The sequence below is a fragment of the Myotis brandtii genome, unplaced genomic scaffold (genome assembly GCF_000412655.1).
Source record: "Myotis brandtii unplaced genomic scaffold, ASM41265v1 scaffold1038, whole genome shotgun sequence".
Lineage (NCBI taxonomy): Eukaryota > Metazoa > Chordata > Mammalia > Chiroptera > Vespertilionidae > Myotis > Myotis brandtii.
In genome coordinates this window covers 934909-949009 of record NW_005353490.1, presented here as the reverse complement: position 1 = coordinate 949009, position 14101 = coordinate 934909, and the positions used below count along the sequence as shown (strand labels likewise).

General features: G+C 39.7%; 1 protein-coding gene across 2 annotated transcripts in view; it reads left to right on the top strand.

Annotated features, from left to right (window-relative positions):
• The first annotated feature begins 3943 nt into the window (after positions 1-3943).
• SDAD1 (SDA1 domain containing 1) overlaps positions 3944-14101 on the top strand; it is a 31811-nt gene continuing 21653 nt past the window's right edge. The window contains exons 1-6 of one of the 2 annotated variants that reach the window (XM_005856640.2): positions 3944-4207; positions 6656-6760; positions 7718-7816; positions 10586-10696; positions 12115-12186; positions 12265-12365. In XM_005856640.2, coding sequence (XP_005856702.1) covers positions 4118-4207; positions 6656-6760; positions 7718-7816; positions 10586-10696; positions 12115-12186; positions 12265-12365 — 578 coding nt within the window. In that variant the 5' untranslated portion in view covers positions 3944-4117. Of the gene's footprint in view, positions 4208-4280; positions 4518-6655; positions 6761-7717; positions 7817-10585; positions 10697-12114; positions 12187-12264; positions 12366-14101 lie in introns of those variants that run through there. The other variant, XM_005856641.2, reaches the window with a different exon arrangement.

Sequence of the window (14101 nt, the reverse complement as noted above, 5' to 3'; positions counted from 1 at the left end):
GGGGGAGAGGAGAGAGGTATTCCCACCACTTTTATTTGTTTTCTTTTTTAAAAAATATATTTTATTGATTTTTTACAGAGAGGAAGGGAGAGGGATAGAGAGTTAGAAACATCGATGAGAGAGAAACATCGATCCGCTGCCTCCTGCACACCCCCTACTGGGGATGTGCCCGCAACCAAGGTACATGCCCTTGACCGGAATCGAACCCAGGACCCTTCAGTCCACAGGCTGACACTCTATCCACTGAGCCAAACCGGTTAGGGCTATTTGTTTTCTAAAATAAATAGAATCCTTGAGGACATCTCACCACAACTTTCATATTTTCTAGAAATAGAAAAGCAAGCAAGAATGTGTTACAAGCAAAGAAAGAAATGGGGAATTTCTACACATGATATGTTCTCTTTCCCTATAGTAGCTAGCCTTGAAAAGAACTAAAATTTCTTCTGGTACCAGTTTCCTGATGAGTTTGTATGAGGTCATATTGTAAACTTGGTGTAATTTTCTTGTTAAAAAGAAAAGCGTGAGCTCCCTCCAGTGGCTACATTAACAATTTTTTAAAACAATATATTTTTATTAGAAAAGTACCGAAACATTCCTGGCTTTTCCGAACATAGTCAATATCATTGGTTTCCAGTGAGAGAGACCATAACTAGAATTCACATGTTAGTTACTTACTGATTTTGAGGTAAATTTCCATTGTGGATATCTAAGACATTTTAATTTCTTAGTTTAATAAGTCACACAATTGAAGAATTGAACGAGACTAGAGATTGTTCATTCAACAACTATTAACTGATTACCTACTATTTGCCGTGAGTTGCTCCAAATGCAGAGGATAGGGAAGTGAACAAAACAAAATCCTCATTAAACTCATAATTGAATGCAGAAAGGCAATGAAGCATCCATCTTATATAAAAACTGCTGTTTGAAATTTTAACCCTGCTATTTCTGGCTTCTGTAGATGCTTGCTTGCTTAAATAATAAGGAAAATAAGACTACTCCCATTTCAGAGAGGCCATTAAACCTTCTCCAGACGAAGTTATCAGTGCTGGCGTCAGGCCAAGCCTTTGGTCGAGGTCTCAAAGCCCCAGCACACAAGGCCCTTTAAGAACTTGCAAAGGGAACCGGAAAAACCCCATATTAGGGAGACAAAGAGGGAAAGATTGTATAAATATGAGAAACTTCGTGTGTGAAGGCACCCAGATTTTGAGAGACATTTTCCTCTGGGCCCGCGCGTAATAAATGTAACTCCATCTCTCTAAGCATTGCTTGGTTCTTCTCCGGTTTTTCTGTAACAGCAATAAACAATCCCTCTAGTCTAGGCTCCTTCAATAAATAAATTTTTAATCCATTTGAATTCAGAATTTACAATTATAATAGGGTCTCCTGTGCAAAGGTGCAAAGGATATTTTCTTTTCTAGAATAATTTACTTCAGGTTAAAAATAATTTGTGGATCAGAAAAAGATAGAAATTTCCTTTGCCCACTCAAGACTAAATATAGAAATGAATATGGCATTGGTCTGGCTAATATACATTAAAAATATCACATTACACATAATATAACCATTACTTATAATTTAAAAAATGCATATTCAGTTAGTCACTCTAAATACATACATTTGTCCCTCGGTATCTATAGGGGATTGGCATAGTATTTGCATATAACCTACACACATCCTCCTGTATACTTTAAATCATCTCTTTAGTATTCATAATAACTAATACCATGTAAATTGTTATATAGCATTGCTTAGGGAATGATGACAAGAAAAAAGTCTGTACATGTCACTACAGATGGAACCATCATATGTAATTAGCTACACAGTACATATCAACAACAATGCAACTTTTTTTTCAAGTATTTTTCATCTTTGTTTGGTTGAATCCAAGGATAAGGAACCCATGGATATGAGAGGCTGACTGTATTCAGCCACTCTCAGCCTTAGTTTTTTCATCTATCAAAAAGAAAAAAAAAATCCTGCTTTCATGGTGTTGTGGGGTAAAATGGGCTCCTTAGATTAGCAGGTAAAGCCTTTCATCACCCACATGCATAACCTCACCCAACTCATTTTCTTCGTCTTTTCTGCTGCACACTCCCTTTCCAACTTTTAGTCGCACCAAATTTCTGGTTGTCCCTTAAAGCCACTAGACCAGTGGTTCTCAACCTTCTGGCCCTTTAAATACAGTTCCTCATGTTGTGACCCAACCATAAAATTATTTTCGTTGCTACTTCATAACTGTAATGTTGCTACTGTGATGAATCGTAATGTAAATATCTGATATGCAGGATGGTCTTAGGCGACCCCTGTGAAAGGGTCGTTCGACCGCCAAAGGGGTCGCGACCCACAGATTGAGAACTGCTGCTCTAGACTTTTTCAAGCCTTTGTACCCTTCTACAGGCTATTTTCTTTATTTAGAAAGCCTTCCTTTCCCTCCTGCAGAACAACTCATCTTTCGGGGTTTCAATCAAATGCTACCAAAAACTGTGAGACATTCTGATTCCTCGGCTGTTTGTCCTTTCTATTGCTTCCACTGAGCTATTATTAAAACATGTTTATTCACTTTAAATGTATTTATCTATCCGTCTCCCTTATTAATCTGTGACTTTTTTGAGGGAAAATGCCCATGTTTTATTTATTTTTGTATTCCTAGCACCTACCCTAGTGCCTGACATATGGATTGTGAATAAAAGCTGTGACATAGCCTGAGTATTTTATTCACAAGTCACATTTTGGGGACTCAAGATGAATATGCATAGAACATAAGCTTATAATTTTGACAGGAATTTTAAATTAATTCTATGAATGGTTTTGCAAATAAAATATGGATTGCATACATTTCTTAACTACACAATACTCGATTCAATGATTAATAACTAGAAGCCATTCTCCAAATGCAACTGAAAAACTAATCCTAGTTTGCACAGTGTTCTTGATTCTGTGTGTGCTCAGATGTGATTAGAGTTTCTTGGTTTTGGCTCAGTCACAGATGACCCTGACTGAAGTTGGTGTTCTGTGAAATTGCTTATTTTAAGCAAAAGAACACCAAGTTCTCTATTAATGCCGAATTTGTTACCAGCTGACAGCTGTCAGGCTACTTTTTTTCTTTCTTATCTAGTTACAATCTTGACTGCCTGGATTGAAATCCCAGCTTCCTTACCAGCTGACTTTGGGCAGTTAACTTGTCTGAGGCTGTTTCCTCATCTATAAAGTGAAGATAATTATAGAACCTTCTTTAGAGGGCTGTTCTGAGGATTAAATGAGTTAGTACACTTGAAATGCTGGAAACAGTGCCTGGCATAGGGTGAGTGATCAAGTGTATTGTATTAACAGCACCCTATCGCATACATCCATTCTCTGTATATTTATTTTTGCACTGTGAGATTGTATAAATGTATTCTCTTGGGATTACTGGGATCTGAATTTAAAGCCCTGGCTGAAGAGTACTGACAAATGTTTTAACAGTGATTGACATTTCGGTACAAATTACTTTTCATTTTAAAGTAATCAATATACAACTTTTTATCCAATCCACACCCTTTTCTCTTACCTGGGTCACGTTGAGATGAAACAACGCCAGACAAAACAAAATCGTATTAAAATTATACCGCCCCCACCCCGCCCCAATTTACGCCTCTCGCTGCTCTTTTATCCCCCTCTAGAAAAATAAGATAAGCTAGTGCTATCTACTCCCCATGGGTACTTTTAGCTTCTAACTTTAGGCTGTGGGATTAAAACACCAAACAAACTAGTAATCCTCATCTGTTTCCCAAGAGTGTGTCGGGATGATGAAATAAATTAACGTGTGTGGAAAAAAAAAACAAAAAAAACTCTGCGTTTCATAATGTCTCAGAAACGATTGATAGTAGCAGCGGTTGGCCGAGGAATAAAAGTGTCGTAAAAGCCACCGCAGAGCGTTAAGGCCGTGAAAGTAGTTTGACCCTCGGAGGCTCCCGTAGTCTAGCTCCTGGCTTGGCGTCCCACGTGCTGCTTCCGGTCCTCCCGCGCTGCACGATTCCCGGCAGGATCTGGGACGGGTGGTAATTGCCATCGGTGTAGGGTTGTTTTTTTTCCTTTTCTTTAAAACTGTCCGCCGCGGAGCTCGTCAGCAGCCAAAATGTCCAGCAGAAACAACAACAAACTGCCCAGCAACCTGCCGCAGTTACAGAACCTGATCAAGCGGGACCCGCCGGCCTACGTGGAGGAGGTGGGACTGCGCCGCGGCGACGCTAGAGGCCGAGGCGCGCCGGGTTGACACGAGTGGGGTTGGGGAGGCGTGGAGTGGAGTTGGGGATCCTGGCTGGCCGCGTGTGCTACTGTTAGGTTCTGGGGTCTGTCGGGAAGGGAGAAGGGGCTGGGAAAGGGACATGCCTCAAGGCGCGTGGTCCACCTCTTGGAACTCTGTCCCTTCGGATTTTTCTACCTGCTCTGTAGACCTCGCTGCCACGGACCTTTAAATACCTCATTTTGCTTGAGAGAGAGAGACAGATGGCGCGCTTCCAACCTCCAACTGCCATGTAGGTTTCTCTGCCTTTTCTTTTCAGAAACTCCTAACTTGAATTCATTGGTAACACTTGACGTGTCGTTTCTCAGGATGCTTGCGACCGACGTCTGTTTGCCCCGCGGTGGGTTGTGTCGCGGTGGGTTGTGTTGGGAAGGAGGTGAATTCTCACGTATAAGGGATAGACAGGGGCTTAGTCTAGTTTGTGAAATCAGGATTCAGTCGCATCGGAAGCGGGCATGACCTGGATGTCAGAATTTGCTTCGGGGAAAGATGAGGTTAAAAATTAAGGTTAGGTTCAGATTGCGAGGGACTTTATATACTGATTTCATACAAATTGTGAACATTAAGGGTGTTTGAGCCAAGAAGCGACAAAATGAAAGTGGTGATTTTGGTACTATATTAATCTGGCAGTTGTGTTCCTCAGGCACCCGTTGTCTGCGGGCGTTAGAGATCTGCTAGGCATCTGCTGCCTTTGTGCTGCTTCCTCACTAGATGGTGGTTTGTTCAATGGCTAACACAGTTACTCATCTTTTGCCCTTCTCATTTTCCTCCTCCCCCAACTTTTCACTTAGAAATGTTTAATTGAATGCTTTTTACCAAATAGCAGTTCCAGTGGTTTAGGTCACCAGTGTAGAAAGCCTTTCCAAGGAAAATAAAGAGTAAGAAACAAACACAAGAAATTAAGTAATAGGTGAGACGCTAACGATGTGTAAAGCTGTGTACACAACCATTGACAAAGTAATAGTTGTAGCTGTACAGTGCTGTGTTTAAGGACATTGTTTTCACAGCTAACTAATCCTGACCCTGCTGTTGACCAGTTGTTACTTGGAAGCATTAATCACTGAGCCTTTTTAATATGTAAGAAAGACATAATTCTTCAGAGAATTGCTCTTTCATTTACTTGGTGAATGCATATGCAAATCCACACATACTATACCTACTGTGTGTCAATACAGTTCTAGGCACTGGGGATACAGTGATCAATAAGACAGATCTGAGAGCCTTCTTCTCTTGGACTTTTGTTCTAGATGGTAGACATACAGTGGTAAGGACTATGAAGAAAGTAAATTTGTATATGAATATGCCTTGATAGTGGTGGCTGGGCTGGGCTGGGGTGGGATTGGGGAAGAAGTGGGAACAGGATCTTTCGGGAAGCACACTGAGTTCTGGGGTACTCTCCTCACTCTTGTCAATGGCAGTAGGGAGTCAAGAGAGATGGGGTCTTACCTGAAGCATGTGGGGGCTGCATGCTATCTGAAGTCCTATTCTTGGAGAAAGCTGAAGGCCTACCAGTTTTGTTGGGGAAATCAAGAGTTACGTTTTTAACCATGCTAAGTTTAAAGTGTTTGGTAGACATCCAAACAGAGACATCAGACAACTAATTGGATATATGGATTTGGAGGTCACTAACCATTTAGGGCTTGCAGTATTAAGAAATATATTCGTTCTCATAGTGTCTGTCTGTCTCTTACTCTCTCACTCTCTGGTGCACACACACTCAAAGCTGTGGTCTATGGATGAAGAGTAGATACATGGAACTAATTGATGGCTGGTGTTTCAACATTCTTAAGTTGTTGTTAAGATTAAACATAATTAAATGAGATAAAGGACACAGTGAGCTTGGCACGTAGCAAGTGATGAACAAATGGAAGCTATTATCATTATTTCGGTGTGTCTATTGTTTTTGGCTGTTAATACATCCTATCTATAACTCCAGGATAGAATCTAAATCGGTATTTAAAAGAAGAAGGGAATTTTGACTGGAGTGCTTCATGTACATAAGAAATACATAATTTACATTTTCTGACATGGTGTTTTTCTGCTGATATAAGTGCTCTGTATGCGCAGACTATGTAGTAAGGGTCATTTGGATAGTAAATGTCAGAATAGGGCCAGAACCTGAGTTTTTGACTCTTGGCTTTACTGTTCTTTACACCACACCACCTAAATTTCTAACGATAAAGGGAAGGATCTTTAGATTACTTGTGATGTACATAAAGTTTCCAAAACTTATTTTTGGAAGTGCAGGTAAGGAAAGAGTTTCTGCATACTTTTGCCACATCATTTTCTCCATGTCACTAACCAAGACTTAAATATACTGAGCAAGTCATATAATAAAAGGTGACCAACTTAAATCTTATTTTTCTACAGTTTCTACAGCAGTATAATCACTACAAATCCAATGTGGAGATTTTCCGATTACAACCAAATAAACCCAGCAAAGAACTGGCAGAGCTAGTGATGTTTATGGCACAGGTAAGAAGATAATTTCTGTGTAAAACAAAGACCAGTTATTACACATAGTTTGCAGAATATTTTTCCAGTAATATCCAACCTCATTCCATTCAGGAATGAAAGCTTCATTTAAAAAAATTTTTTCCCCCTTTTTAAAAAAATGTTTTTATTATTTTTTTAATTTTTATTTTTTTAATATATATTTTTATTGATTTCAGAGAGGAAGGGCTGAGGAAGAGAGAGAAAAATATCAATAATGAGAGAAAATCATTGATCAGCTGCCTCCCACACACCCCACATGGGGGATCAGTCCCACAACCTGGGCATGTGTCCTGACTGGAAATCGAATGGTGATCTTCTGGTTCATAGGTCGAGGCTCAACCATTGAGCCACCACGACCAGGCAATTTTTATTTTTTTAATATATTTTTTTATTGATTTCAGAGAGGAAGGGCTGAGGAAGAGAGAGAAAAATATCAATAATGAGAGGAACTCATTGATCAGCTGCCTCCCACACACCCCACATGCGGGATCAGTCCCACAACCTGGGCATGTGTCCTGACTGGAAATCGAATGGTGATCTTCTGGTTCATAGGTCGAGGCTCAACCATTGAGCCACCACGACCAGGCAATTTTCCCTCTTTGCAAATTTACTTTCTCTGTGTGGTGAGTTGGAAGATTTTGCTAGAGCTTTTCACAGAACCATCCAGAGCAAAATTTCAGACTGTTTGTTTTCTTCAAATTCATTATAAAATCAGATTCTAAATCATGTCACACATATTTTAATAAGACTAAGAGGAAATATGAAAGGAGTCAGAGAAATTTACACATAGAAGAAAAAGATATGGTTTGGAACCATCTACCTCTATGAAATAGCCTTTATTCCCCTTTTGCAGAATTTTGTAGAAAATCCGAAATACGTGCACATGAATTATAGGAGAGAAAGACAGACTTCAGAAGAGTCTTTGTTTTGTTACAGATTGGTCACTGCTACCCAGAACATTTAAGTAACTTTCCTCAAGAGTTGAAAGATCTTCTTTCCTACAACCACACTGTCTTGGATCCAGATCTTCGAATGGTAGAGCCAGTATTTGGATTGATAACTTGTGCTGTGTTCGTGTGTATTCTTATAATATGTGTTTAAATGAAAATAGCCTCTCGGCTAAACATCTTTTTAAATTATATAACAAAATGTGTCACCCCTTCCTTAAAATCCTTCTGTGGCTTCTTATTTAAACTTAGAATTAGAGGCCCGATGCACGAAATTCATGCAAGGGCCTTGGCCCCAGCCACTGCCACCACGGCCCGTGGCCTCTGCTGCCTGCCTCGGCCGGGGGCCTCTGCCTCAGCCCCCACCCGCTTCGGCTTTGTCTGGAAGGGAGGATTTCCAGAAGGACGTCCAGTCTAATTAGCACATTATGCTTTTATTATTATAGATAAAACTCAAACGCATTATCGTAGCCTGTAAGTTCTTACATGATCTGCTTCCTGCCTGTATGTGCGTGTGTGTGTGTGTGTGTGTGTGTGTGTGTGTGTATAATCTCATTGTCTTTTCAATTATACTCTTCGTTCTGATCTTTCAGCATGCTAACCCTCCCAGGGTGTTCTTTTCCCTCTTGAACAGATGATTCCTTCTAGTCATTCAAATTTCATACGCCTGAAGAACTTTAATTTCAACTTATGGTTTGTATAATGCTTAATTTAATAAATTTATCCATTAAATAGCCAGTTTGAACATTTAAATATTCTTACTCTAGTGGTTGACATTGGGTCCAGGCCAAGGTCCCTTTACCAAGCCAGTGCATCCATTTCCCCTGCCTAATGGCCCCCAGCTGCCCGTTCTCTGGAGCATTGTTCTCAGCTAAATGGGAGACTTAGTACCTGAGAGGTTGACCTTGCAGCTCACAGCTGGTACCTGACCAACCCAGTGGTATAAAACCCTGACCCTGTCCCTCAAGGTGGGTCCCACTCTCTGTTGCAGTTTGTACTCCAGGGCTTATGATTTGACTAGAGCTAGTCTCAGCCAGGGACACATCCTTGCTCAGCTTTTCTCTGCCTTATTTTACTGCCTTACTTCCCTTCTAGACAAACCACTGTAATGAATCGGGCTCTACTTCTAGGGAACTCAGCCTTTGGCATTTTAAAATTGTATACATCAGCTTTCCAAACACCTTTATAGCAAGTAGAACTTACATAAATATTATGATTACAAAACATTGATATCTTATACAAAAATTTGTAAAAATGCTAAGTCCATATGTTTAACTCTGTTTATACTTCTCTAAGATTTTATTAATTTGATTAGGCCCAAACAAAAAAGAATGTCATCTCAGACAAACCAAGGTTGCAGGTTTAGGGTTGTCAACTGGTTAACCCTCAGGGTCATAGGACCTGACAGCACAGGAGGCTTCAAACTCCAACCATTAGTCAGAAGCCTTTTACTTAACTCATGGAGCTTTTCAAGTTCCTCTGGGTTGTACAGATTTGAGATTTTGAGCATGGAGACTCAGTGTCTTTCCAAGTAATTAGGTTTTCTTTCTTTAAGTTTTGTGTGGCTAATAGTATCAAACCAAACTGGTCTGCAAGCATCCTATATAATAAAAGCTTAATATGCAAATTGTCCCTTCGACCTGGAGTTCGACCAGGGGGCAAGGCCGGCCGGCCAACTGCCTGCGGCCCCTCCCCCCAGCCCCATCAGGATGGGCCAGCTAGACCCCACCAGTGCATGAATTCGTGCATCGGGCCTCTAGTTATTAAATAAACAAATGTGTGTGTATGTTTCTTTATAGTATTTTATGATGATTAGTAGGTTTTTAAAACACAAATTAAAATTTTTCTTTGCTAAGAAACAAGGGATTGAATCTGTGTAATTAGCATTCCTTTTTAGAAGAATCATTTAGAACATACTGATGGATCCTCTTTTTATTTGGCTATTGTGATGGCCACCTTCAAACTGTCACCACCTGTCCGGTGGGAGCTTCTTCTTTCAGCAATACCCCTGATGTTTTTATTTATTTACTTATTTATTTTTTAATATATTTTATTGATTTTTTACAGAGAGGAAGGGAGAGAGATAGAGTTAGAAACATCAATGAGAGAGAAACATCGATCAGCTGAGGATGTGCCCGCAACCAAGGCACATGCCCTTGACCGGAATCGAACCTGGGACCTTTCAGTCCGCAGGCCGACGCTCTATCCACTGAGCCAAACCGGTTTCGGCAACCCCCCTGATGTTTTTAAAGCATCCTTGCATTCTGGCAGAAATAGTTCCAAACCCTTTCTTACTGTTTGTCCTGCCCCAAGACTTAGAGTCAGCTATTTTCCAAGGATTATTTGTTCCATCCAATGGAGAAGAGAATTAGAGGAAAAATTTGAGTGATAAGGGTACTCATAAAAGTTGGTGGTAAGCAAGAGTACTGCAACTTTTGTTGTAGTACTAACAATACTTCAAAAGAATGCCTTGTAAGGTCACAAATTCAGATTGATTATTCCAGTTTAGTGTATGATGTTATTGTTGTTAACCCACTTTTCTTATCTTTGTGGATTCATTGATTACTGGGGTTTTGTCAGATGCTGACCTCCCTGTGTAAAGCAGCCATAATGTGTCAGTTACATATATTACCTTGTTTTACTTCCTTTGTGACATTTATTATCTGAGATACTCCTGTTCATGTGCTTCTTGCTTGTTTGTCTGTCCTCTCTTCTGCTACACCCCCCAGTGTGTAAGGCCCATGAGGGCAGAGACTCTTTGTTCTGATGCCTGATTAATAGGCTCTTTTGTGATTTACATGCTCCATTTTCTTAACTTTATCATTATCTTATAGTATATTTTCTTTTCCTTCCTGAGACATTTTGCAAAGCTTTGATCTTGCTGAGAAATAAGAATCTCATCAATCCATCAAGTTTACTAGAACTGTTCTTTGAACTTCTGCGTTGCCATGATAAGCTTCTGCGAAAGGTAAAGAGCAAAATTGCTTTTTTCATATATCTCATTTTTCCTTGCAGTAACTTAAAACTTGTAGAGTGAAGTCTTGATGCTTCACATTATTGGATATAGTTAAGAATAATTTTAATAGGAAAAAAATCCACCATTTTTTGCATGTAATATGATGGTAATAGCTAAACATTTATTGAATGCTTACTTTTTGTCAGGTACCATTCTCAGAGCTTTTTAAATATTTATTTGTTTACTTGCTTAATGATACAGGATTTATTAGTAGTAGTAGTGATAGTAGTAGTAGTATTTTATAGGTGAAAAGGCTGAGATAGAGTAACATGCCCAGAGTCACACAGATTCTGAGTGTTGGAGCAGGAATATAAACCCAGGCAGTCTGGCTCCAGAACCCAAGCCCTTTTCTCTGCACTATACTGACTAAATCAGAGCGTGGACTAAACACTCATAGCCATAACTGCCCCAGCCTCAGCCCCCGAGAGACTCACTTTTTTGTTATTACTGTTTTCCTATGACTTTGAATTTGCTTACATAAGTAAGATCAGAAGCTGAAGGTTTATAAAAGAAATGTAAGCAAGAAAAATTTAAGTTCACATTCATTAACTTAATAATTTTTTTCAAAGTGTTTAGAAACTGCCACCATTTGATGTTAGCAATTGTACTTCTTGGTCTAACCTGTGGGATAAAAGTTGTTTATAGGAACATGTTTTGGGCACCAATGATACTTGTATTGCCAATATGATCTTGCATGGAGTTAGGGGCTCAGAAAATGGAGCAACTATAATTCATACACAATTCATCCATTTAAATGGACTATTCAGTGATTTTTAGTATACTCACAGATTTTGCAAGTATCACAACAATCAATTTTAGAACATTTTTATCACCTTCAAAAGAAATGCCATTCCCATGAGCAATTATTCCCCATGCCCCCATCTCTCCCAATCCCTAGGCAACCACCCATCTATTTTTGGTCTTTTTGATTTGCCTACTCTGGATATTTCATATAAATGGACTCATACAGTATGTAGCTTTTTGTGTCTGGCTTCTTAGCTTAATGTTTACAAGGTTTATCCATGTTGTAGCATATATTAGTATTTCTTCTTTTTTGTTGTTGTTGCCAAATACTATTCCATTGTATGATTATACCACATTCATAGGTTATTGGACACTTGGGTTGTTTTCACTTTTGGACTATTTAAGAGTAGAATTATTGGGTGATATGGTAACTCCATGATTAACCTTTTCAGGGCAGTTTTCCTTTTGCATTTTAGCTGCAGCTTTTTATTTTGTTTTTGGTCTCTTTTGTGATAAAATGTAAAGTAGATAATATTAAATCCTCTTGTACATTTGTACTTTTCTCCAAATTAAGCAAAGTTTGAAATGTTGGTTAATATATATATGTTTTTGTTTCTTTTCCTCAGACTTTATACACGCATATTGTGACTGATATCAAGAATATAAATGCAAAACACAAGAACAATAAAGTGAATGTAGTAAGTACCCTTTTGTTTTCCTTGTTGCAGCATTGTACCATCAGTGTATTAAGGCTTCTTTCTCCTCTTTTTCTTTAGGTGTTGCAGAATTTCATGTACACCATGCTGAGAGACAGCAATGCAACTGCAGCTAAGATATCCTTGGATGTGATGATTGAACTCTACAGAAGAAACATCTGGTAATATATATGTATTTGTTGCTTGAGAAATAGAATCTTTTGTTCATTTGTAATTACTACATAGCACATGCACAATTATTTTTCTTGATCTTGAGTAAGAATGGAAGTAAATATGCAGAGGTAGCAACACTAGTTACCATTTGTTGAGCACATACACCTTATATTACACTAGGGATCCAGTGCACGAATTCGTGCACCTTGAAAGGAACTGTAGGCTGCGAGGCTGCGGTGGGCACAGGGGCGGGTCTCAGCCCATCCTCCATGCCCCCGCCCAGCCCCCCCACCGTGGTCCTGGTCCCCTATCTGCTGGCAGCCCCGCTCCCACTGCCTGACTGCGCTGGCCCTGCTTGCACCTGCTGATGGCGCAGAGCGATTGGGTGCGAGCAGCTGCTGCTGCCCCGATCGCCCCTCAGGAGGAGGGGGAAGTGGGGAAGCCCTCAGAGGTGATCAGGGCTGGCAGCTGCTGCTCACACTCACTGACGATGCAGAGCGATTGGGGGCCGGCGCTGGTAGCTGGTGTGAGTGGCAACTCTGGTGCCAGCAGCGGGCACGAGCAGGGCTGGCGCTGGCAGCAGGTGCAAGCGCCTTGTGGGACCCCGGTGCACGGGAACAAAGAATTTTCAGTAACCATCAGAGGCTCGCCCTGATGACAGTGACCAGCGCCCCGCCTTGGTCTGGCACCCCCACTCACCTGCTCCACCATCCCACCGCAGCCAACACCCGCCATGTTCTGCATGCGCCCCCCACGCCCCCACCCCCGTGGTCAGCACATGTCGTAGCAACTGGTTGTTTGGTTGTTCCGCCATTCGGTCTATTTGCATATTAGGGTTTTATATATATATATAGATTGTTCTTCCTTCAGAACAAAGTAATGCAGCTTATCTGGAATTATTCACATTTGATAGGTATTGACACTAAAGTTCATAGAGTTTAATTTTAGTAACTAATAAAGAGCAGAGCTAAAATTCAAACCCAGATCTGTCTTGACTCTGAAATCTGTGCTCTTTCTACTTTGCCACTCTGGCAATTTTCAAGTCAGTTTATCCTATTTTTGTAAAATGTCATGTTTTATGAACTTTGGTTTATTGATATAGTGCCTCCAACTCATGTGTTTTGCTTTTCTTATTTATTTACTTACTATAAAAGTAGTAATATTCATTGCAACAGAAAATTTGAAGAAGCCAGAAAAGTCTTTTTAAAATATTATTGATAGTCTCACCACCCAGAGATAGTCACTGTTAATAATTTATATTTCCTCCTGTCTTTTCTTTAGCATGAATTTTTACTGTTAGAATTTTGTTACATTAATAGTTTTTTATTTGTTTCACTTCTCTTCAATGGGCTCCTGTGCCATTAAAATTTTCCTAAGGGCATCTTTTTGTGTTTTTTTTTTGTTGTTGTTGTTTTTTCGAGAGGAAGGGGAAGAGAGAGAAGCATCGATTCGTTGTTCCACTTTTTATGCTTTCATTAGTTGATTCTTGTATGTCAAGCATGTCAAACTCAAAGGCTAACATGGGCCAAATAAACAAGGTTTAAGTTTATGTGAGTTGCAAAAAAAACAGAAGCTTCAATTTTCATAGAAATGTAGGTTTATTTCAATAGAGACATGCTAAATACAAAGGGCTGAAATAAATGAGTAATTGTTAACATAAAATAATAGAACATTTTAATAAAAAATAATTTTTTCTTTGAACATTAACTTACCAGACACTGAATAACTGTACAAATTAATAAGC